A 25,095-nucleotide genomic window follows, 5' to 3' on the forward strand; every position below is an offset into this window, starting at 1 on the left:
AGTAGGATGGAATGAAATTGCATTTTTATAGAGTACCTCACACATGCCAGATAATTAGTCAATAATTTCCCATTCCATCTTGTTGGTAGCCTTGAAAAAGGAGGGGGAACAGACCATTTCTCATTGCTTATGATCCTTCTATGGCTTCCTTTAGCTTCATCCTCCTGAAGGCCTGCACTGCTCTATATTCCTGGCTCAGGCCCCACTATGAGCTCTCATAACACCTGCATTTTACTAGCTCCATTCACATTTTATGACTACATACTTATTTGTGTGGTTGCTTGACTACCTGTTTCTTTCACTGACTCGTTTTTGTTGTTGTACAGGGATTGAATCCAGAAGCGCTTTGCCACTGAAGTACATCCCCAACCCTTTTTATATTTAAAAAAATTTCGAACAGGGCTTCACAAAGTTGCACAGGCTTACTTTATAGGTGCACACCACCATACCCATCTCCACTGATTCTTTTAGTTAGCATTTTGTCCTTAGAGTCTATCAATAAATGGGGAAATGAATGAATGAATGAGGATGAGGCTTCTGCCTTCACAGACCTCTCTAGGTCCACATACACCAAAGGACTACTGAGCACAGGGACCTTGGGCTGGACTTGTAGATCAGGGCAGTTAAAGTCCAATGTAGGGCTATCACCCAAATTTCTGCCTTGAATTCACCTGGCAACTCCCCTGTCCCAGCTTCCTCCATTATCCCAATCCAAAACCTCTTCTTTTTCTCTTCAATTAAAAAAAAAAATACTGCATTTACTTAGACATGTTCACAATGTCAACAAAGCAGATGCAATTGTCTTTTTTCAATCGTAGAGTGGAATTCAGTTAATGGAACAACAATTTTGTATAAGTTATACCAGAGACAACTGAAGATGAAAAATTACCATCCTATATATAATATATAATGTTGTGACAAGAATCTGCTTTAAATTTCCATGCCAATGTACAACCCTTATACTGTACAGGCAAGATTAGTAGCTATTGAAAATACCCTTGACAGGGCTTTCTAAAAACACATTCATTAGTGTGTTAACTACACAAATGTCCCTGAGTTCAATCCCCAGTACCAAACAAAACAACAACAATAAAAATTACACTGCACAGTTTAAAATCAAATCCTACAAATCCCATCATCTCAATTTTGTTGGGTACAGGGGGTTAAATACTTTATAGGCAAGGCAAACCATGCACTAGAACTAACTTATTTGTCATCATGTGTCTGATCATCTTCCTCTTCCTTCTTTTTCTTACCATTTTTCGACCTTGTTGACTCCCTTTTTTTTTTTTTTTTTGCTGTGCCAGGCTTTCTCTTAGCTCAGCAGGCAGCAATGTCCTTTTCACACCTTTCTTTCAGCTCAGCAGACTTCTTTCCTGGAGGCTGCTTGTTCATCTGTGGCACTGCTGTGCCACATCTCTCCCAGCTTCTTTGTAGCATTGCTAATGGGTGGGCTGAATGTTCTCCTTTGATTTTGGGGCAATACTCAGAACAGAACAAGAAAGCCAAAGGGAGGTTTCCTGGGTGCATGGGATCCTTGAGCTTCCTTTTTGATTCCCCTTTAGAAGGGATATAGGTTTTCATTTCTCTTTCACAATGGGCCTCGTCTGCCTTTGTCATGTCTTCGAATGTTCCCTTCTCTTTAGTAGATGTGGTTATTCACCTCTCTGAGCGCTTCTTAGGAAACTGTGGGAAGCCGATGGAAATATCCTATGCTGCTTCTTGGGCTCCTTCTAGCAAGTTTGCACAAAGAATGCATGTGGAGACATTTTGCCCTCCGTCTTGTAGAATTTCTTTGCCAAGTTTAGTTGTTTTTCCTCAGTGAGGCACAGAGTCACCCAGTGACCATCAGGCCCTTGCTTGCCTGGGCATTGTCTCTGTGGAGCTCAGATGACTGCAGTGTCTGTCACCCATAACCCCTCCTGACTCCAGTCACCCTGCTGTGGATCTGAGTCGGTGTGGACTGTAGATCGGGCTATGGGATCAGCCTGTGGACTTTCCTATGGTCCCAGGCTAGAGACCACACCACAGTGACTCTAGCCTCTGCAGGGAGAGACAGCCAGTCTCTGCATTCAGCCTCTCTACCAGGGGGCTTCCCAGGCTGGCAGGGCTACCCTGCTCCCTCAGCAGTGCCAGCATCCAGGCAGCAGAGCCTGGTCACTCCCTCTCACTCTGAGAAATTAAAGAGAAAATTCAGGGGACAAAAGTGCTGCTCTGGCAGTGGGGCAGGGGAGGGGCACTTCCCAGGGCAGCCTAGTCACTGTCCATCCCCCCGCCAAATGAATTTATCTCCTTGTTCATAGGGTCCTGGAACACCCACCAGACCCTGCCCAGATTCCAGTGCCCCCATTGACCCCTTCCTTACTATGGTCCACAGTCTGCACGAGGTTAACCTCAGGCTTCTTCCTGGTTGCCTCTGATTCATTTTCCTGCCTTTGGCCGGATAGGGGTTTAGAGGTTTGGCTGGGCCCTTCTGCTTATATACTCCAAACCAGAGTTCCTGACCCTGCCTGCTAACCAGCACCCACCACAACCTAGGGCCTCTCCCCTCCGGCCTCCTACAGTTCCCTCTCTCCAGTCAGAAACCCTTAGCCACATGGTGTGGTAATCTTCATTCCCACTGCAGCACCCAGCTCTGCCATCTTCGTCGGAGAGGGGCCAGGCCCTGGCACCATCCTGTTTCTGCAGTGCTTGCCTGGAGGGAGCTATTTGACTTAGGTACTGTAGAACCAGCTGGCAAAGGTGGCATCAGAATATACTTTATTTAGGGGCAGCCCTTTGGAGTCCACAAGGTACTTCTGGGTTTGTCACTTTGTTTGAAATTCTATGCTGGTATACCTGGTTTGAACTCTTAAGTAATTCTATAATGAGGAGAAACCTGAGGCTCAGAGAGGTTAAATGCTTACCCAAGTTTGTACAAATAGGCAATAAGACATCCAAGTCAAGTACCTGAGTCCTCTTGTTCTGAATGCAATGTGGTTAGTGCTCTGTAAGTAGGAGGCTTCCCAGGCAGCCCCTGCAGCAGGTCAAACCCAGGAAAAGGCCTGCTACCAGTCTCTGGTCTTCTGAGGCTTCTGGAAAGGCAGGCAAGGCGCAGGGTTTTTTTGTTCTGTATTTTTGTTTGTTTACTTATTTTCCCCTAATCCTTGCTGAAAGGCTTTCCATCCACCACAGCCCTATAATTCAAGCAGGGTTCTAACCTGTTAAGCCCTGTCTCCATCAGAAGCCAACGAGCCATCGCTGCTGAAAATACTTCCTCTGCCTGCTCATTGAACTGTCGTTATTAGATATTAATTCTGTTGGAAAATGCCAGTAAGGCCCCTAGAAAAGGCCACCAATTAAATCTGGTCAGAATTTGCATTGCCATACCTTTATTCTTGTATTTAGTATTAACCATTTGACCCAAATTTATTGCACACCTACTGTGTGCCAGCTACTCTCAGGTGCTGGCTTATGAGGAGGGACGCAGCAGTTTCTGATATAATCCACTCATGATCTGGTGGAACAGTTGGACAAATAAACAGGTCCTAAGTCTTTGGGAGCACAGAGGAGGAAGGAACTAAGCCTGGGGGTGTCATAGGAGCCTGAGTCAGGCTAGGGAGTCTTCTTAGAGGAAACTTTTTTGAGTTGGGTTTTGAAGGGCAGAGTGTGAGTAAGGTTCTTCAAAATTCTTTCTGAGGAGTTTTGGATAGAAAGAGAAGAGCTAACTTAAGGGAAATGATGAGGGACAGGGTAGGGAAGGCAATAGAAAGGGGTGACAGAGGCTCCTGAATACTTAGATCCGGGCCATGTTTGATTGGTGCCAGTCCTAGTTCTGTAACTGAGATTCCCTAGGTCCCTAGACTTAGGGGACTTAGTCATTTGGGCAGCACAGTCCCATCAATTTCTTTTTTTCTTTCTTTTCTCTTGGTACCAGGGATTGAACCCAGGGGTACTCAACCACTGAACCACATCCCCAGTCCTTTTTATTTTTTATTTAGAGACAGGATCTAACTAAGTTGCTTAGGGCCTCACTAAGTTGCTCAAGGGGGCTTTGAACTTGAGAGCCTTCTTCCTTAGCCTCCAGAGCAGCTGGGTGTCCCATCAATTTCTGTAGTGATACAAATGTTGCGTTTTGACTGCCCAACATGGTAATCACATGTGACTGTCAAGCCCTTGAAATGTGGTTAGTACAACTGAGGAAGTGAATGCTTACTCATTTCTTTTTAATAAATTTAAGCTTAAATAGCCACCATATCTGACAGTGTAGTTTTGAATGCATCTCACCCTGGATCACCTTTGAATCACTTAAGATATTTTTAAAAAATTCTGATGCCTGGTATCTGAGGCTCACCCTTGAGATCCTGATTTTGTTAATCTATGGTGAGGCTTGGGTATCAGGATTTTTGGAAACAACCCAGAGGCATCCCCGGTGAGCCAGGCAGGGTTGAGAACCCAGGATCCCAAACTTTGTCTGCCACACTCTCAGAGACGGGAAGGCCTCTCTTGTCTTAGCCTTGCCTGGGGTACGTGTTTGGGCCATGCTGGGCCTTTAGTTGCTTGGCCCTCCTGGTACACCTTTCTTCTTGGAAGGCCTCATCCTTGGTCTCCCCTCAACTTCCTGTATGAAGATCAGGCCCGTAGGAAGATCTTCACATGGATACAGAGGGCAGGCTTCTTCTGCTAGTCTCACCCACTTCCCAGTCCAGAGATAGCACTCATTCACCTCAGCACCCTGGTAGGACCTGGCCAGTTCCTTCTCCCCTGGACAGCAGGGTTCAATGGTCAAGGAGCCTCCTGCAGGGCCCTGGGGCCCTTGGACAGAGCCCCACCAGCCATTTTCCCAGGCTGGGCTGGAGCACGGGCTGTGGCCAGGCCTGAGGTTTGGCTGCTTTCTGCCCATTTTCCTATTAAACAGATATGCACATGAATGTGTTTGGGACAGCAATAGTACAGGAGGTTTCAGTAACAACACAAACTTGGAGACAGCCCTCCTTCCGCATGTACCTCAGAAAAAGCTTTCTGAGCCGGGGCTCATCCAGTAGCTGCTGCCCGCCCACCCCTACTTTTGCCACCCACACCCCAAAAACTTTTCCCATGACTCACACATGGCAGCTTGTGCACTTCTTTTATTATTAAATATATAAGCAGCTTCCTATTTTTTAAATAGATATTTAAATGACCTTATATAAAATAATTCACCACTTCCAAGTATAAAAACGCAATCTCACAGTTCGTGAGCCAATGTCCCCTCTGGGCTTTCTCAGAGGACAGTAGGGGTTCCTGTGCAGGTAGCTGGGGGAGCAGACACCCAGAGGTGGCTCTGGGGTTCCTCCCAGTCTGGTGTCACCAAGTGCCCACAAAGAGCTTCTGCAATGGGTTGGGTTTGTTTTTTTGACCTTAAAAACACTGTATGTCTGAGGTGGTAGTAGGGGGAATGCCTTTTTTTCTGTATTTCTCTTTCCATTTTTAAACGTGTTTTCTAGCATGGAATATGGAGTCTGTGACTAGAAGGATGAGCCCCACGAGAAAGTTCTCTGCTGCCCTTCCTTCAGCTGTTGGCATCAGGACAGGGATAGCAGGGGCTGCAGACCCTCATTCTCTCTGGCAGGAAGGGAAGGTCGTGGGCCCAGCTGCCAGACCAGGAGAGGGCCTGGAGAGTTAGGAAAAGAGGGACACAGCAGCATAAAGGGATCAAGGGACAATTGATAGCCCTGTCACCCATTGCCCAGGTCTCAGAGCCATGGCCAGGGGCTGGCCCAGGAAGTGGAGGTCCTCAGGGTGGAAGCAGATACTTGGGCCTCCTAGTCCCTCTCCAGCCCTGGCTTGCCTGGCTAGAGATGGTGGGGTGAGAGCTGGAGGGTATCACTGGGGTCAGGAGAAAGAAGGGCCAGAGGAGGATGGGAGCTAGGAGCCATGCAGGTGGGTCTGGAGTGCAGCCCAGCCACAGGTACCTGCTGGCAGCAGGGGGAGAAGACTGGGCTGAGGGGTTGGGGTACAGACAGCTCCCCCAACCTCAGGGGTTTACCCATGTTTCCAAGACCCATTTTCAGTCAGAGCTCTCTCTGTGGCCTCTCTGTCTCTGCCTCCCCTTCTTTTCTCCCTCCTACTAGTCACTTCCCCCTTGGGAATGTCAAAGTGCAAGATGCAGAAACCTGGACGAACAACACAGCCCAAAGACCGGCTCTGGCTGGTGGCCCAGGCAGTTCTCCCACCCCGCTCCACCCTGGGGAGTCGAAGGCCGGGTCAGGAGAGGGTCAGGGCTTAGGGACTCCCTCAGTCGACAGGTGAGACCAGCTCAGTACTGGAAGCTGGGGAGAGGCTGGAGGGGAAGAGGTCCGGACGGATGAATGCTCACTCGTGAGGATGGACAGGGTAGGCAGTTCAGCAGGCAGGTTCCGTATTCACAGTGCAATGGCTTCCTTCATGAGGGGACCCTCTGTCTGGCCTCCCAGAGCTCTGGCAGGAGCTGGAGGGAAGGAGGAGCACAGGCCGGAGCCTAGTCCCCCTCTTGGCATCATGAGCCAGGTCAGGTAGGTCCTGAGGGCAGGGCTGGCCTCCCCTCACCACCTGGCAACCGGCAGAGGGCAATCAGGCAAGTAGAGGGTGTAGACCCCTTCCAGCTGTCAGTGCAAACAGCTAGAGGCCTCCTCTTCCCGTCTTCTGGGCTGCACACCTTTACGGGAAATCAGGCCACGCTGTCCCGCCCTGCAAATCTCAGGCTTCTCTCTCTGGAGACAGGTCCACACCTGTAGATGTTGGGTTCCCTTGGCACCAGATGGGTCCTCTGGGCACAGGGCTCTTCCACCCCTCAGTGGCAACCCTGGTCTCCCGTATGCCACAGGTGACTGGGTCCCTGGCCCAGGTGCTGGCTGGGAGGGGAGTAAGAGGAGGGTGTAGCCCCTGAGGGAAAGGGTCCTGAGATGGGCTTGCCAGCCTTCCTCAAGCGCATGGAGCCTCCAGGGCCCACAATAAATAGCGGCAGTGTGGGGCGTCCTCCAGCCCCTCTTTCAGTCAGTTGAGGGTCTGAGGGTCAAGGCAGAGGAACCCCAGCCTGGCTGCTCTGGTCCAGTCCTGGCAGGCAGGAGCTCTGGTGGTAGGCAGGCCACATTCCCAGGGGGATGGCTGGGGAGGGTGATGGTGGACGCTCCACGATGTCTCCTCCCATGGAGAGATAGTCATGTGCGCCCAGCTGTAGGGAAGAGAAGGGAAGGCTGGTCAGCTGGGTGCGAGTGTGGGGAGGGTCGCTGAGGATGTGGCTGGGGGAGGTGTGGCATTCCTGTGGACAGGACTTCCCATCCCTTCCCTCACCCTCCCAGCCATCCCAGACACCGCAGAGGGACAAGGCGGTTTTCTCTGGCAGCAGCCCAGGCCTCTGGCCAGACAGGCCTCACCTCCTACCTCGTCCTGGGCAACCAGGGACCACAGGGAGGTACAGAGCCTGGTTGGAGTCTCGGCAAGGATGGGGGAGGGGTCACTGCTCAAGCAGAGGGCCCTACAGTGTCAGGGAGGGGGCTCTTGAGTGTCCTTAGACTCCTCCTCAGGCAAGACTGCCTCAGTGGCCTCGGTTCAATGAACCGTGGTTGCCCACTAACTCTAGCAAAGAACTCTTCTTCTACTTCCATAACATTCATCAGAGAGGGTCCTCACAGATGGTATTCGTACAAAGGTAACGAAGAGGAAGGACTTGGGCAGGAGGAGAGAAGTCTAGAGGCAGTTCCAGGAGGAGTAAACTCCCACCCTGTCCTTATGCATATGAATTCCTGAGCAACCAGCCTCCTCCCCCATGGCCGAGAGATTTGCCTCCTCCATCATCCATGGGAGCCAGGGCCCTGTCCCCACCCCACCCCCATCCTTGTCCCCTTGCCCAGCATCCTCAGAACGCTTTGTTCCCAGAGCAGAAATCCCCTGGACTCCATCCAACAGTTTGACTTTGGACCCTGGGTGGCGCCTCCCTCCCTAATGTCCATGGCCCTACTGGCCAAGCCCGTGATGGGTAAGGAGGGAAGATGGGACCCACAGCCTCTGGCTCCCAGCCCATTCCCATGCTCTAGAGGAGAGAGAAGGGGGAACTATATTGGACATGAGCCATACTGGTACAGCCAGGCCACAGGCCCTGTAGGGTCTAGGAGGGAAAAAGGACAAAGGGCATGCTCCATCCCAGGGCTCCATCTCCTAGTTCCCTGGGCTAAGATGCTGGTATCTATATCTTTGTGCCCCTCATAGGTGCCTCTGTTTCCCACTTCCACTGCCCTCATGAGAGCAGCAGCTGGTCTGGGCACTGGTACTCGGTTTCCCAGAGGCTCCTGGTGCCTGGCATGGAGACCACCTTAGGGCTGGACCCACTGGGCCACATGGGTCTCAGTGTGGTCCCTGTCCTCGGTTCCCTCTCTGAGTGAAATCTTGAGGGGAGGAAGAGGAAAGCTCCGACAGGCCTGAGAGTAGGCAGGCAGGGAAAGGAGAACAGGGGTGCACAGGAGTCAGGGCAGAGGGCCAACACCCTGGGGAATAGGTCACCCATACAACACTGAGCCACAAATCTCCAGGACTCCATTCTCTGCTTACCAGTCCTGAGGGGGCCTGGGTCCTACTCACAGCCCAGACCCATTTACCCATCTCAGCCCATGCTGCTAACAAGAGGGACTCCGGGATTCCAGATATGCTTTTACTGCCTGCCTCTTTCCAAATGAGTTTCCCTGGTTTGGGGCATTTTCCAGATCCCTGATTTCTGAAAGAGGGGCCCAGACCTGTTATCCTATATGTGAGAAAGCCCTAAAGCATTCCCTTGGGTCTGACAAGGGGTGTGATGGGAAATTTGAGTAGGTCACCCAGCTAGTCAGCCAGCCAACCAGTCAGCGAATCAGTCAGCAACCAGTGAGCTCCACAATCAATAAACAGCCAGTTAGGCAGTCACCAGTAGTAGGTTGGTTAGTCAGAGTTACCCAATTAGCTGGTTTGTCAGAGTCAATTAGTTAACTGGTTAATTGGTCAGTCAGAGGTGGGTCAGTCAGACAGTTGGCCAGGGTCAGTTGGTGAGTCAGTCCTGAAGCTGGCCAGTCAACATTTATTGAATTTTTGGCAAGTATGACGGGGCCCTCTTTGTACTAGAACCTGGAATGGAAAAAGAAATGCAAAAAAAAAAAAAAAAAAAAAAAAAAAGTGGAAGACAGTTCCTGCCCTCAAGGGGCTTACAATCTTCTGAGCAGGGCAGAACATACAAATACATATAAAGTAAGATTTAAAAATGTATAAAACAACATCCAAATATGTGCAAATTGATATAGTATTAACCAGATACAAAAGACCAGAAGGGGTGTGAATTAAAAGAGCAACCAGAGGGGCATAGAGACACCTGGGAAGAGTTTCTGATGGGCCTACTGATTATGGGTGCAATTTCAGGGGGAAGTAATTCAGGTCACATCTTTACCAGCAACATGGGCAAGGGAAACAGAAGGCACTCATCAATGTGTTGGGGACACAACTGAGAGGGCTATGCAGATGACAGAATCAGGAATTAAAACACTTTTAGTAGACTTGGGAGATGGAGAGAAAGCAACAAGGTGGTTTTACCAAGGGGGAGAATAAATGCTTGTGCTTTGATTTAAAAAGTTAAACTGTCCAAGGATGGGATGGAACAGGTCTGTTGGACACAGGTTCATGGGAAATGGAACTAGGGGTTTTTAATACCACAAGCTCAACATATAACAACAGTATGATGCGGTTGTTTAAAACTAATGCAATCTTAATCTGCACAAATAGAAGAATACTGTCCAGATCAAGGAAGGTAACAGTCCCACTGTACTCTGAGCTGGTCAGACAACATCTGGAGTACTGTGTCCAGGGCTGGGCGCGACATTTTCAGAGGGACATTGACAAACGAGTGTCCAGGATGGTGAGGGGTCTGAAAACCATATCATATAAGGAATGTTTGAGGGACTTGGCCACACTTAGTATAGAGAATTTTTAAAGGGGACATAGATAGCTGACTTTAAATATCTGAGGGTTCTATGAAAAGAGGAGGAGAACAGTGAGGAGTGGGCAGGGAAGGCAATTTTGCCCCACACAAGGAAGGCTTCTCCCGGTGCTCTTTGAAGACAGCATGGACTAGGCATGGAGCTTGTCTAGAACTGGGAGTGTGTGAGGGAAAGTTGGCTGACTGATTACCTGCTGGGGATGCAGAGAAGGGTGGCCTCTTTGGGAATGGGACACTGGGCCAAATGATCTCTGAGAGCCCTCCCAAGACTAAGGCTCTCTGGTGCTATGATTCTAAAAGCAAGGAGGTAGGAATGGCCTTGTCTGGGGAGGAGCACTAGCTGGAGAGTGGTCTGGCAAGAGGTGCAGAGGGTGGCTGCTGGAAGGGTTTGGAAGCCAAGCTGAGAAGGTTGGATTTGAGGTGGTTAACCATGCAGAGCTACTGAAAATTCTCCGGGAGGGTAAAGACCTTATAAAAGTCACATTAGAGGACAAGGAATTGGGTTGCTTTGGGAGCGAAGATGATTTGAAAGCCTAATGCAGAGGTAGCAGTATCCACCCTCAGATGGAGCAGAGGAGATGGAGAAGCAAGGGGAGACCTGGGGCTGGGAAGGGAGAGGGTTGGCTCCACCTGGTGATGAATGGATGGAAAAGGGAATAGAACAGAGGACAGGGAAACAAGTGTGTGGGCCTCAGGGGAGTCATGGTGTCAGCAGGTGAGGGTGACTGAAGAAGGGTGTGCTTCCTTTTAAGGGTGGAAAGAGATAAAACTTAGAATCTTACCTTGGAATTCCCTCTACACTGGCAGTTCCACCTGTGTGTCCTCATCCTGGGTCAGGAGGCTGCAGGAAGAACATGGGACTAGAATAAGACTTGAACAGGAGAAGAGGAGTGAGGGGACCCCCTGATTCACCCCCAATCCCACATATGTGCTCCAACCCTCAAAGATTTAGAAGACCCAGAACTGCATGTCTATGGGAAGAAATCAGGAAAAGGCCCAGATATCAAGGAAGGAAGAGAGACACTTCCTCTGCCATCCTGTGCTGCAGTTCCATTTCCTTAGAACAAGTGGGAAAAAGATCACCCCCTCCAATCTAGAGAGGAAACAAATCAAATCCAGGACCTCCAGTGCCTTCCAGAGCCCCACCCCAACCACTCACCTGCCCTCTGGCTGCCTCGTGGGAGAATCCAATGTCTGAGTCTCTCGATGGCTCTGGAGACAGAAAAGAGCAGGCTCACTGAGGAGCTGGGAAAGGGTGAGGGGATGGTGTCCCCAACTCTAGATGGGGGTGCCCTAGACATTAATGAGAGAGTTGTCAGAGTCCCCCCAGAAGCTCCAAAATGGGATCATCCAGAGGGTCAGGGGAGATTCCTGAGGCCTATTCACTGCTCAGGCCCCCCTCTTCTTCCTCTTCTATGCAGCCTGCCCACTATCATCCTCACACCCCAGGCTCTGCAGAGCTCCCATGTACAGTATGGAGCTCCTTATCCCCCCCTCCTGCCTGGTCGTCATCCTGCTGTCAGCCCAAGAACATTTTCTCCCATTCCCTTCTGCTCTGGTCCCTTCCCACTGACTTCATGGTTGGAACCTTCCTGAAGCAACCCTCTGATTCCACTCCCATCCTCTGTGCTCAGTCAGGTCCTATCTCTCAGTATCTGAAGCACCGAGGCAGAACTCAGAGTGCCCTCCAACCTGCACCCACAGCCAGTCTCTGCCCTGCCCTTGTGAGGTGCCCTCTCTCCTCACCAGGGCCTCCTTACCCTCCGCCTCCACCTGTAGAACAGGAGGCCGCCAACAGCCAGCAAGACCAGGATGATACTGGGCACCAACAGATGGAAGACAAACCCAGGGATCTGGGCATTGGAGGATCCCATGTGCTGACTCTCATGGCCTGTGTCAGTCAAAGGAATGGAGTTAAAACGGGCCAGGGGCCCAGCTGCCCCCTCATTTGCTCGTCCTCCTTCCAGCTGTGTGGGGCTTCTCCGATCCCTGGTGCTCCTCTTGCCCTCCAGCTCCCCAAGGGGCAGTGCAATGTCCCAGGAGTGGCTTCTGGGAAGCCGTGTCTTAGTAGAGAGAGTGGCTGGGTTGCTGAAGCCTTGGGGACGCAGTGAGGAGATCCGGGGAGAGCTTGGCTCCGGGGGGTCTCTGGGCAGCGTGGATGAGCCGTCTGTCTTCTCAGGGATGTGATTCTGGGCTTGGACAGTGGGATCCACCTTGAGCAAGGGAGTGCCAGTTACATCCACTGGTTGTTGGTCCTCTGTTGACATAGGGAGTGAAGAAGATGCTGAGAGGAGGTTTCTGGATCTGACTGTCTCTGCCTGGACACTGCCCCCTCCTGGCCTGGAGGGGGAAAGCTCTGCCCTTTGGTCTCCTGGACTCTCACTAGCCTCTCCAGAGGCCTCTTCTGGGGCCCAGTTAGTGACCAGTGCAGAGTCCAGAATGTCCTCCACCCCGGGGATGGGGGCCCCATCAGAGGGGCGAGGCTGTGGTGGACCCCCAGTGGGCCTGTCCTCAAGGCCTGGGGTCTCTGGTGACTTGAGGCTCTCGCAGGTGCTCCTGGGTGGTCGCTGCTTGGCACTGCCTGGGTCCACTGTGCGAAGGGGCTGCTCACTGGGCAAGAGGGAGCTGCCCTCTGTCCCCTCAGAATCAGCCCAGGTCAAGCCAGCCATTTGGGCATTGGAGGGGGCAAGGGGCTGCTGAGGGGAGACAGAGGCCAGGTCACTGCTAGGGGTGGCTTTGGGGTACAGGCAGTTGCAATCAGGCTTGGTCACCACATCTGAAAGAACCACAGAAAAGGGGAGAGAGACAGACAGAGAGGAGATAGAGTCACCAGCCTCTGGCATAGCTCCCTCAGAGGGGTCAAGAGGGGATATGGGTCTGGGGTGTCCCTCATCTCCTAACTCAGCCCTGGGGCTGAGGAGAGGACAGGACTGGAGCAAATGCTCATGACACAGGGCTCAGACAGGGAAGACAAAATGTGCAGGGTGTCATAGGCAGAGCAAAGAGCAGAGAATAGAGGCCCAGACTGAGGGTCAGAGTGAGGAAGACCACAGGCCAAGCCAGGGTTGAGCAGCAGCCAGGCCAGGAAATGGAGCAGTGGCCTCCCAGACTAACAAAAGACACTCTGAAGCCCCCAAGACACTAATTTCATGCACAGCCAGGAGCCACATAGCCATGGCCACAGGCAGGAACAGACTGGGGCTGGAATGTGATCAGCTTGAAGCCTTGGGATTGAAGCAACGAGACTGGACTTGGCCATTGGCAGGTTGTGAGGCCTCAGCCCCTGCCTTGGGGAGCAAGGTTGAGTGTAGGAGGGCACACGTGGTATAGGACGCAGAGATGAGGACACGCAGGGTACACAGTTGTACAGCTGAGCCAACAGTGGGAGAGTTGGAATGATGTTCAGACTTCGAATCCAGCCTTGTCCCTTGAGGGGACACCCAAGGAATCCTGGGGACTTCTGGATCCAGGGTATCCTGGTGACTTGCAGCAGGGCTCCTGGAGCAAGGGCCCTGACTCCCAGATGGGGTGTCAGCTCTCTCCATAGAACCCCCATATGTTCAGTCAGTCTGCAGAGCCTAAGGGAAAAGCCTCCATGCCAACAGGGCTTTCCTGAGGGGTCCCTTTTGCTACTCCCTGACCTCACAGCACCAGCACAGGCCTTCACAACACCTTCACATGCAGATATACATGGTGTGCATGCACACACATGTCAGAAAAGACATGTGCCTCGGACCCCAAGGTTACATGAAGCCACATATGTACATGAAAAAGCACATCTACGCACACAGAAACACAGAGAGCAGCCGGACTCCTTCCAGCCCCACGTCCCACCTTCTACACACCCTCACGCTTGCTGTTCCATCTGGTGCTTACCTTGGCTGGAGCATTTAGCATAGCTATTGTTGCAGTTCTTGCTGAAAACATTCCAGTCCTCTTCAAGGAGATTCTTTGTTTCATTAAAGACGTTCTTGATTTTCTCCAGCAACTGGAGGGGAGTCTCATAGAAAGTTCGGACACAGGCCTGGGAAGGAGAACAGGGCCGCCTTTTGAGACCACTGGTCTCCTGTCATTTTCTTGTTTGTTAAATTCCCTTGGCCTTTCTCACATCAGTCTTCTTTTCCCCTTTTGTTTTCTCCTGTGGCTCTACTCTGGTTTGCAGCAGAATCAGTCCTGACATTATGAAATATGTCATTCATTCACAGGTTCATCCAATATATACTTATGTGCCAGGTATATGGTAATTACCTGGGCATCACATAATGAGAAAGAGGGAGGTGGCTGAGCTGGATACTGGGTCCAGTGGGGGCGTTGGCACTGCACAAGTTGCAAAAAGTGTAGTGAGACCTAGGAGGAAGTTCTGAGCAATCTGAAGATGTAATAAAAGGCAACAAAATGAAGGTTCAAGAAGAACTTCCCCAGGGAACCAACTAAAAGATGAGCAAGAGCTAACCAGGAAAGGAGATGGGGTTGAGGAGAGCAACCCGGGCAGAAAAAAAACAGTCTGTGCAAAGTTCCTGAAGCAGAAAAAAGCATGAAATGCCAAAAACCTGAAAGAAGGTTGGAGTAGCTATAATACTGTCATCTAGGAGGAAAGTGGCAAGAGACAGACTGGAGAGAGTTCAGTGAGGGCCTGCAAGGCCTTTTAGACCATGTCAAGAACTTTTAATATTATTCATAGAGCAAAAGAACTGTGAGCAGTTGTTGGGGAGGTGGGTGGTGGTATAAGACTTGGGTTTCAGAAAAATCATCTCGTTATGTTGTGGAGAACGCAATGGGGTAGCCTTGGGAGTTGAGGGTCCTCTGCTTGTGTTGGTGTGATTTTGGGGAGAGGACAGAGGGTTCCCCAGGCCTGTCTGCTGAGCCGCTCTCTTCTCTTCTGCCCATGGGCCCAAGCTCCCATCCCACTGGAGCTCTAGAAGCTTCACCCTCCTGGCTTGCCCCCAGCCCTCCTGCTGCTCCTTCACTCTCCTGATCAGATTCCTGACTTCTAGAAGCTGGAATTCCTCAGGGTTCAGTACTGGACCCACAGCTTCTTTTACACCAAGCCATGCCACGCAAGCCCCTGGCTTTCACCAGTGACCTACTTGACTCCCAAATACCATGTATCCTATAAAGTCTTTGAGGATGTCTTGGAATCCCCCTGGTCTGTGCACAGTAGGCCTGCCGTAAATGTTTCCAGATATAGTATGAATGAGAAGATTTGGGCTCAGCTCCATCACACACTAGATAGGTGACAGCAGCCAAACCAACTATCCATTTTGGGCTCCTTTCCTGTCTGTGAAATCAGAACAGAAATCCACCAGCCTGTCCCCAGGCCGCTGAAAGGAAGGCAAAGAAGCTGGCTCTCGTTTCCTCTCTCTTCACAAATCTGTCTCCACACACCTCACCTCAGACTTCATAAAGCAAGAATCTGCAGCCAGAAGACCTGATACCCAACCTGTCTGAGCAGAGTGTGTCCTGCCACCCCAGCTCCAAATCCCTCTAGCACACTCTTTCTGGAGGCTGCTCCTCCGGCTCCTATGGCTCTCTCCCTCCTGGGACCCACCCTCAGTACACACTGGCTGTCCTATCTGGTAGATGGGTGCCTACCCACATGGGCCAGAGAAACTTCTGTCTCAGTGGTGGGTGGGGAATGCATATTCCCAGACTCATACTTGGACTCAGTGAAGCAGACTCTGAGCGGGGGGCAGGTACTGGGAATCTGCATTTGAAACAAGCTCCCCAAGTGGCTCTCAAGAACCTTGATGCTGAAACACCACAGATTCAATGCCTCTTATTAAAGAATTTTTCCTCCCTCAATCACACACTCCCTCCAGTTACAACTCTTTTTCCAGGTACCCTCTCCTCTGCTTGACTTTTAAGTGCTGGAGTTTCTGGGCCTGTTCCTCTTCTTACAGTGGGCAATGCTATGCAGTCCCATGCCTTCACAGGTGACCTCCAGGCCAAACCTCTTAAATCTGTGTATCCCTCATCATACTCAGAACCTAAGCCTTGAATTGCCAGCTCAGCATCTCCACTCAGCCATTTCATAAGCATCTCTGATCTGAAATGCCCCAAACTGAATATAGCTTTTTCCTCAAAACTTGCTCCTACTCACTGATGTCCCTATTTTAGCATTATTGAAAATAGCCAGGTGTCCAAGATGAAGCCCTCCTGACTCTTCCCTTCCCAGAGCTCCTCACATCCTCTGTATGAGCCTAATCCCGTCTGCCCCACGCCCACTGGGACATGTTCACTTGCCTTCATCTTCCCTGCACCACCCTAAGCCAACCCGCCATAACTTCTGGGCTGGACTTCAGTCTCTTGCTGGCCTCCTGGCTTCCATTTGTGCTCCCTATAGCCCGCTCTCCACACAGCAACCAGAATGGTCTCAACATGAGATTAATTCACTCACCTATCACAATGGCTCCCTGTGTACTTCAGATAAAATCCCACATTTTTGACACCCCAGATGGTCTGGTTCCTGCCTTTTCTCCTCTCTACATTTTATCTCCCATGTAGGTCGTGCTGACTGCCCTTTGAGTTCTTGAATGCAGATTTCCTGTTCACCTTAGGGTTGTGCTCGGCATTCCCGACTCTGGAATGTTCTTCTGGTCTTATTGCTTTCTAACTCTTACATTATCTCTGGAACTCTCATTAGTATTTTCTTACTCAGGAGTCTTTTTTGTCTCTCCTTTTGCACTCCCATTTACGGTAGAGTTCCCTGCTGCTCTCTGAGGCCTGTGGTTCTTACTCAGACCCACACTCTCTCACCTCCTCAGGTCTTCTCTTGCTGGCCTAACCTTCTCCAGTGCCTTTATTGCCATCCTCTGTACCACATATTGGACTTGTGTATTTTGTTGACTATCTCATCATCCTTATCTGCCCCCGCCCCATGTCATCTCCATGATTGTGGGGATTTTCGCCTGTTCTGATCACAGCTATTTCCTGGCATCAAGAACAGCACCTGGTACACAATGGGCATTCGATCACTATTTGTCAAATGAAAAAACAGTCCAGCTGGTTTGTAATCATATTCACTTGTGTCATTGTTTGAACAGCTGCCCACTACACTTGACCATAAGCTGCATGAGGGTGAGAGCCATTTGTTTCTTGCTCCAAGTACACCACCAAGGTCCAGCGCTACACCTCCTGCCTGGTAAGTCCTTAGTAGATGTTTGTGGAATGAGTAATGAGCAGGAGAGTGAGTGGACAATGGCATGAGTCGAGATGGACAGATGCACTCGGCATATGTGGGCTTGGGAGGTACCTCCACAGCTGCCCTCCACTCCTACTCAATGCTCCGGGCTCCAGGACCCTCCTACCTTGTCATTGTCCTCATAATCCTTGGTGAAGCAGCTCTTGAGCCTCAAAGAGAGTTCCTGGAGCCGTAATATGGCATTGGCATTGGGGGTGTGATCTTTGAAGCGCATGGTGTCCTCCATTATGTCTTGTACCAGGAGAAATGCCTTCTTAAGATAGCACACAGGATCTTTCTGAAAAGCAGGAACCAGAAGCTTATGTCCCGACTGATGAGACCCAGGAACCTCAGCTTTGTATTAGATGCTGCCGCGCCAGGTAGATGGAGGGCTGTAGCTTGTTCTTCCCTACCCTTGGGGAGGAACAAACCACTCCAGTGAAAAGGAAAAATCTGCCCTCAGGTTGTCTTTCTTTTTCTCTCTTTGGAATTCAGCACTACTGGGGACTGGGTTAGAGTAAAGGAAACATGGATTCTGATGAGAGAGATCTTTGGATTTCTGGAATATAAGGTCTTAATCAGGAGAGATATTCAGAGGGAGGGCTTCAGGGACCCTATTCTCTCTCTCTCAGCTTGCATTCACAAAAGTCTTTTGCCTTGTGGTCTCTTCAAATCCTCCAGGACATAGGGGTACTGAAGACTGCCTCATGGTCCAAAGAATAACCTGTGTTATGTCTCCCTTAGATGGTGGTTGCCTTGAAGATAGAAATTCTCCTTTGGCTCCGTATCCTGAGCACCTGGTTCACTAGGCTCCTGGTAAATGTGTGTTATGGCTTGAGTGAGGGAGTGAATGAATAAAACACTGAGGTCATTTTTTAGACCATGAAGTGGTCTCCAGTATTAATAAAGTGCACATGGGTCTGGAGTGAAGGAACTTAGAGATGGAAGTAACCTCTGGGCAGCCTGGCTGTTCTGTGTGTGGAATAGCCGGTATAGGGTGGCACCTGTAGATATGTGACAGATATCAGGAAGAGCTTGTGTAGAGATTTGAAGATAGGAAGGAACAAGGAAGGGGGTCAGCAATGGGGCTGTGTGCTGGAGATACCAGGGTAGATGGCCTGACCTTTCACCTGGAGAGATGGGGACTCTGACAGGTTTTGGGGGAGGGGAAGTGAAGGCAGCAGGTTTGGGTTTCAAAAAGCTCCCCCTAGTGGGATGATGTGTGCACTGGACTTAAGGGAGGCCAGTTAGAAGGCTCCTGAAATTGTCCTGAAAGGATTGATGGGGGTGGGGACAGAAACTGGAGCTGCTAGGAGGTTCAACCAGCAGCACTTGGTGTCATGTTGGGTGTGGGTAGGAAGACCGGCTGGCCTGCCTTCCTGGTTACTGGTTGTGTGGTGAATGCCGGTGACATCATTTTCCAAGATATGAGATTTAGAAGTAGTACATTGGTTTACCTTAGGCTCTAGAGATTACAGGCCTTCAACTCATGCCTCTACCACAACTGGTCATGCTCCTATAACCTCTCTGTGAATGATAAGCAACATCTGTGAACTACACAGTGTTACTGTTAGGACTAACTTGGAAAAGTGCCTGGCACATAATAAACCCTTTTATGTGTCAGACAGAAGGGAAAAGTAGGTAACCTGAACCCTGGAGCTTGCCCACCCCTGATCCTGGCACCTTAGAACTCAGCACCCAGGAATCCTCACATGGGTCCAGCTCTAGGATTTCTGATCCCTTCATGTGCCCACTTGTACCCAACCCTGGAAGGAACACACAGGCTAGCACACCGGGTCTTGCAGATAGTCACCACTCACCAGTTGTTCCTGGTCTACAAACTCAAAGGTAATGTGGCATGAGGTCTCCATTTGACTGTCAATCTGTAAGAGAAAATGAGCCAGTGGTTGCAGCATATCTATAGCTCAACCGAGCTGACCTCAGAGGAAGGACCTGAGTTTCTGGGTAGAGTAGAGTTCATCTACCTCCCCCCAGCTATACCTGGAAAGAGACAGTCAAGCCTAGGGGAAGACCTATGCCTTCCAAATGCCCAGAGGAGGGTTAGAGAAGACCAAACAGTCTCCTCCTACCTCCTACTCTACAAAATCACAGATGCCAGTTTGTTATAAGGGAAATCAATCTTCAGGATAATATAGGATACAATCTTCCCTGGAGGTAGTAAGCACCCTGTCTGGAATAAATTTAAGCAGAGGCTGGTCAAGTTCTGGGGATTCAGGATTTGTGGGGGCTGGTGCTAGATGACCTTAAAGCCCCCATTATCCTCAGAACATGGTTCTGTGCTCCAAGCTTCATAAAATGCTATAGCCCTTGGTCTACCTTGGATTGCTTGGATTTCATGCAGGAAGAGGGGTGTAGGGGCAAAAGAGGGAGGAGGTCCAACCCACAGGCTTCAAGTTCAGGGATAGGCAGCTGGTCTTAGCCAGTGGTGCCCCACCCTGCCTGGCTAACCAGAGGGATAGTAAAATTTCTTTTGAGCAGGACAGGAGCTATGACAACAACCTGACTTTGCCTGGCTGGACCATGTTTGGAATTGTTGCTCAGATTAGAATGAGACATGGACTCCTTCATGACACAAATGAGCAGGCCATTCCAGTGTCAAAGACAAGAGCCAGGGAAGTAAGGGTGGAGGGCTGGGAGTAAGACAGGAACCTCCCCTTCAAATTTGGGTGTGGTGTCGGGCTGGTAGCATATCGAGAGTCCAAGAGCTGGAAGCAGCATCTGGACTCAGCAAGAAGACTGGGCTATCTTCCCTGAGGAGGCGATCCTTGAGGAAAAACAGGCCTTTAGAATTTAGGAGCCCTTTTAGAATCCACAGTGGACATTCCTGGCCATCATTAACTCAGGCAACCAGCTGGAAACTCATCCAATTCACTTTTGCAAGGGGGTCAAAGAGGGCTTCAGGGTCAGGACTTCTGAGGTTCTGACCTGGGGAAAGTCAATGGGAGGAGCAGCAGAAGAGCCAAGGCCTAGATAGCCCCCTATTCTCTGCAGTACATCTCCTTGACCCAGCTCCCTGGCTCCTGCCTCAGTTTCTCCAGTGGGGAGAAAGCATGGCCACATACTTACCAGCTGCTGCAAGAACTGTAGGTGTCCGTTCCCAATCATGTGGCTACAGTGTTCTGAAACCTCCTTGGCAATACTCCTGCTCACTAGGAGACACACCAGCAGCAGTCGGGGGCCCAGCCATGTCTGTGACAGAGAGGGTATCATTTCTCCCCAGCTCTCACCTTCCCCCAGCTACCCCCAGGCCCTGCTGGAGACAGAAAAATAAAGGTCTCATACCCACAATGCTGTAGGCTCTGCTTCACTCCCCAGGTTGCAGCATTCCCCAAGTCAGATTTCCCAGGAGTTCTTATCAGCCATGGCACAACCTTGCTCTCTCTGATAACAACCTAGATGTCATCCTCTCCAAGAAATCTTCCTAGATTTAACCCAGGCCAAGCCTGACTACACATCACACTTCTAATGATGATGAAGGTGGTGTTCCCAGTCATCTAAATTCTGACAGCACAGGAAACTCCTCAAGGGCATGATTTGCTTCTACCCATCATTCTATCCCTGCAACATCAACACTGAGCCAAGCAAACTGAACTGCCCTCAAGTTCATGTTCATGCACCAACTTCTAGATGACAAGTTAAAGACATTTCCCCTAGGGTCTATGCCTTCCTCCCACCTGGTTTCATGCAGTTCTGACTTTGCCACAAGAAAAGGCCAGGGGACCAAACACAATTTCGTTGGCAACTCATCCTACACCAGAGACCTCCTGGAGCCCAGGGTGTATATTTCAAAAGGAGCCCAACTGATTAATCAGAGGTGGTAGTGCCAGCTCTGCACCATCCCTGGCTGGCACCTGCCTATCAGACTCCCACCACGTTCTTCATCCAGCCAGCCAGTTCTTATCATGGCAGAGAAGCCTTCTCCTCTCTTTCAGCACCCACCTGGCCCCACAGCTGCTCCACACCAGGGTGATGGGACTGGCTCTTGACATTCCGTCTTTGCCCTTTCTTCTTCTCTCGCCATCTTCCTCCCCAAGATCCCCTCATCTCTATCCCTAGTCCCAGGTTCCCTTTCTCCAGCTAAAGATAGAGGGACTCTTTTGTTTTCTTTCCCCAGTTTGAGATTGCCTCCTAAGAACTCCTGAGCTTCCTGGCAGCTGATGTCCCCAGATTCAGGGAAATGCTGACAGGCTGGGGTAAGGACTGGCACTTTCCTGGGCTCTGGGCTTTGCCCCAGTAATCCAGATGATGAGACAAATACTGCAAATAAGTAGCACATTGGAAAAACACAGGAGTCTATGAAACAGCCCATAACAACATGGCAATTTACATTTAAAAACCCAAAGCCTTGCCAGTTCTTACCAGGGGGGACAGGCAGCTCTGGCTGTGCTACCTGGGAGGTTGCGGGGAGAAGGGAATTTAGTGAGGCCTTTAAAGGTAGGGAGAAGTTGATGACAGGAGAGGGAGGAAGGCCTGGAGAGAAGAGACACAGGGTGGCTCAATGCCATTCAACACAGGGCCTGCGAGGGTCCTGAGAGGAAGTAGGACAGCCATAGTCTGTGGGGGATTCAGGCTCTGTCCGGCAGCTGGGGAGGTAGCCCCGGAAGAGAACTGTTGCTCAGGCCTTCAAGAACTTCAGGCACAGGACCTGTTAGAGGAAACTGGGCCATGCAGAGGCTGACTCTGCCCCATGCTGGCTACCGCTGAGGCTCTGAGCCCCTGGTGTAACTGGTATGTGGGAAAGGGACTCTGAGGAAGGGATGGATGTTCAGAAAGACAACCTCACCCCAGGCACTTAAAGATATTGATATGTAAGGACAGAAAGCTGAAGGCAATGTTTAACCCCCCTGGGCTGTCTGGCTTTGGGCAGTATTTCAGGCATCAGTGTGGGGAGAGTGTGGCTTTGAAGATGGCTGAAGGAGGATACCCCTAAAGGATCAGGACAGGCACCCAGGGGTTAATGATCTAGCTTGCATCTAGCTGGGCAGGCTCTTCCCGGTTTCCTTCTTCCCACCCACCATCTCAGCCTTTGCCTGTGGGAACAGCCCTCAGAAGGAATCTATGCTGCAGGCTTAGAGAGATGCAGGACATCTCAGAACAGATGCTCATCAACTACCACCATCCTGTTCCATCTTTTCCTTGCAGTCTCTGGAGAGACCTGGCATGACTGGGTCATCAACTGACCCTGTCTAAACCTGGTCCCTTTTCTTTCTTCCTGCATTTGCCTCCTCTTTCCTCCTGCTCTTATCTCCAGTCCTTCTCTTTGCCTTACTGCCTATAGCCTAAGCTTCCCTCCTTTTCCCTCTCCAGCCCATCTTCCACCTCTCAGTTGGGAGCTCCCTCCACTGTGTGTTCAGTCTTCTCTTACCCCACCTACAACCTTCTCCTCTATCCCTCAAGTATGTTTCTGCTCCTTTCCCCCCAGGTTTCTCCTCTCATTCTCTTTCAGAACTGCTCAGAAGCAAACCCATTATGTGACCACTTAGTGTTCATTTACAATGCAACCCTGCACTTTCTAGGAGCTGCAGCAGCTACTGCCACTGTTGAGCAGGATGTCCCCTGTGCAGTTCTAAGCAGCCCATCCCCAGCTCTGCAGCTTCAGACGCTCCTTCCTCCTTCCTCAACTAACAGAAATCCCAGGATCTCTCCAACTCCTTGAGCCTGATTCAACAAGAAAAAGAGATTCAGGGCTAACCCCAAGTAGCTCTGGGGTTACCCAAAACAGTCACCCAAGTCGCCAACAGCTCCTCTGTGGGGTGGAACAAGTAGTAACTTGCCCATCTCCTTCCCTCTGCCAGCAGGTTGCTCAGCATAGGCGCTGGCATTCTAAAGTTGGATGATCCCTCAACTTTCCCTACCCAGAAGTGCCCACTCCTCCAGAAGGGCCTGGAAGCACATGTAATGCTGAGGGAAGATGCCCACTGGGGACCACGCCACTCAGTGCACGGTCACTCTGCTTGGAGTGAGGTAGGGCGTCCTGGCTGACACCAGGCCTCCATCCTCGGCTGCAAACCCCTATCCCCTGCCGTGGGTGGCTCAGTGTTCCCCTCTGAGCAATGGGATATGCACCCTTCCCTTTCCCAGGAAAGCACTGCAGCTCCAGAAGCTGCCAGGGGGGCTGCCATCAGCCTCTGCCCGAAAGCGCAAGGAACCCCTGGGCAGTCGGTGCGCAAAGGCGGCTAGGAAACCGGAGCCCGCGGCCGCGGCGGGGGAGCCTGGGCAGCCGGCGCGACCCAGCCGTGGGCTCCATGGGGCCGCGCCGAGCCGTCTGCGGCCGAGACCCGCCCAAGCCCGACCCGGTCCCGCGCCGGCAGCCTCTTACCGTGGGAGGGCAGCGCCCGGCGGCGCCCGGCGCGGTCATACGGGCAGCTGAGTCCCGGCCGGGCGCGTCGGCCGCTCTCAGTCGGTCGCTCGCTCGCTGATGCAAAGTCCGCTCCCCGGCCGAAGGCCGCGCCGCAGTCCCGGGGTGCAGAGAGCGTGGCTGCGGCGCCTAGAGGACCCAGGCAAACTTTCACTTTCCGCCGGTCGAGCTTCGCTGGCCAGCCCTCGGCACAGCCTTTTAAGCAGGCGGGCTCGTGGGGCATGTGGTTTATGGGAAATCACCCTGGCCAGGCGCCAGACGCGCGCGCGCGCACACACACACACACACGGACTCACACACACACACACACACACACACACACACACACACACACACACGGACTCTCTCTCACACACACACACACACACACACACACTCCGCAGGCCCACTGAACCGCTTCCCCTCCCCCAACCCGCAGGCTGGTCGTCCCCGCTGGCTGGCTGGTCTTCCCAGTCGCGCTGTTTTCTGTGCTCCTGTAGCCTTCGGAAAGTAACACGGGTTCCACTGCCCTGCCCACCCCGCCCTTCCCCGAGCCCTCTCCAGTCACAGCCTTTCCTTCCTTGCTCTCCAGGCCTCCGATCGGGGCAATTACCCTCTTTCTAATACTGGTCCCGAGGGACTTTCCCTCTAGGCCTGAAAATCCCCAAATCTTAACAGGAAATGGGCCGAGAGCAGGACAGGCACTGGAAAGGGAGGACAAACCCGTCGAAGACTGGGACCTCTCCCTTGCAGCAAGCCCCTCAAGGAGCCTGAACACCTCTCTTCCTATGAAGCCCCCAATAAATCCGCTGAGCTTCTCCCCTTCCCTCCGTTCCTTGGGCAGGGTATAGGCCTGGAGGCCAGCTACCTGGCCAGCAGAGGAGGGGCCCGTATCCTGTGACAGCTAACTGGGAGGTTCTGCCCTCTGTGCCAGGAGACACTTGAGGCACTTGACCATGGATGCTGTCAATGCTGATTGAGACCTGTGCTCCTTCCTGGCTGCCAAACCCAGCTCAAATGGGAAAGACTCTGCACTTGGACCCTCCCTAACTTGCCCTTGATCCTTGTGGAAATGCACCTACTGAGATGATAAACCTCATTCTGACTTTAAATAGGAATGAATCTAAATGAATCTATTAGGATGAGCCAAGCCTATTAATTATAATGACAACATCAGGAACTTTTTCTTTCTTCAATTCATTATGATACAATATGTTTCAATCCCTCTATGAGGCTGCCCACCCCTATCCCTTGGGAAATATATGATGCCTGGCCTTGTTTTGAAGAAGCATCCTTGTCAGTTGCCCTACACATCCCTTGCTCCAACACCAAGCTATAAGTTTGCACCAGCATCCTTTGCTCAGATTGGTCTCTCTTTTCCAAAGTTTTCTTTCCTGGCTGTCCTTAAGGCAAACTCATCCTTTAAGACAAATCATATCTCATCCTACTCCAGCAAAGCCTTCTGTCACTCCCCAGGCAGATCAATAGTTCCTTTTTCCTGTGTTCCCCTGGACTTGGTCCCAATAAGTTGCTTATTATCCATACATTTCCTACATTATTTTAAAAAGTGTTAAGGTGGTACTGATGGTTATAATCTGCTCTTAC

General features: G+C 51.2%; 1 protein-coding gene across 5 annotated transcripts; it reads right to left on the bottom strand.

The window, feature by feature from the left end:
* Nucleotides 1-5,088: 5,088 nt before the first annotated feature.
* Nucleotides 5,089-23,756, bottom strand: Csf1 (colony stimulating factor 1). Of its 5 annotated transcripts, none has more exons than XM_047535229.1 (9): nt 23,473-23,755; nt 20,220-20,342; nt 18,953-19,015; nt 17,260-17,430; nt 13,829-13,976; nt 11,713-11,843; nt 11,112-11,164; nt 10,735-10,793; nt 5,089-7,171 (listed from the first exon to the last, which is right to left on the bottom strand). In XM_047535229.1, the coding sequence occupies exons 1-8, from the start codon at nt 23,509-23,511 to the stop codon at nt 10,748-10,750; spliced, it is 774 nt and encodes a 257-aa protein (XP_047391185.1). In that variant the 5' UTR covers nt 23,512-23,755; the 3' UTR covers nt 5,089-7,171; nt 10,735-10,747. The 5 variants fall into 5 exon arrangements, with proteins under 5 accessions (XP_047391185.1, XP_047389813.1, XP_047388390.1 ...); XM_047533857.1 differs by having other exon boundaries at nt 11,713-12,728; nt 20,220-20,406; nt 23,473-23,753; XM_047532434.1 differs by having other exon boundaries at nt 11,713-12,728; nt 23,473-23,752.
* Nucleotides 23,757-25,095: the final 1,339 nt, after the last annotated feature.

Source organism: Sciurus carolinensis, chromosome 1 (assembly GCF_902686445.1).
Source record: "Sciurus carolinensis chromosome 1, mSciCar1.2, whole genome shotgun sequence".
NCBI lineage: Eukaryota > Metazoa > Chordata > Mammalia > Rodentia > Sciuridae > Sciurus > Sciurus carolinensis.

Coding starts and splice junctions, on each gene's coding strand:
- Csf1 (XM_047532434.1), bottom strand. CDS start 23,511: ATGACCGCGCCGGGCGCCGCCGGGCGCTGCCCTCCCACG. Junction 20,343..23,472: donor CCGGGCGCTGCCCTCCCACG/GTAAGAGGCTGC, acceptor TCTCTGTCACAG/ACATGGCTGGGCCCCCGACT. Junction 10,794..11,111: donor ACGAGGCAGCCAGAGGGCAG/GTGAGTGGTTGG, acceptor TTCTTCCTGCAG/CCTCCTGACCCAGGATGAGG.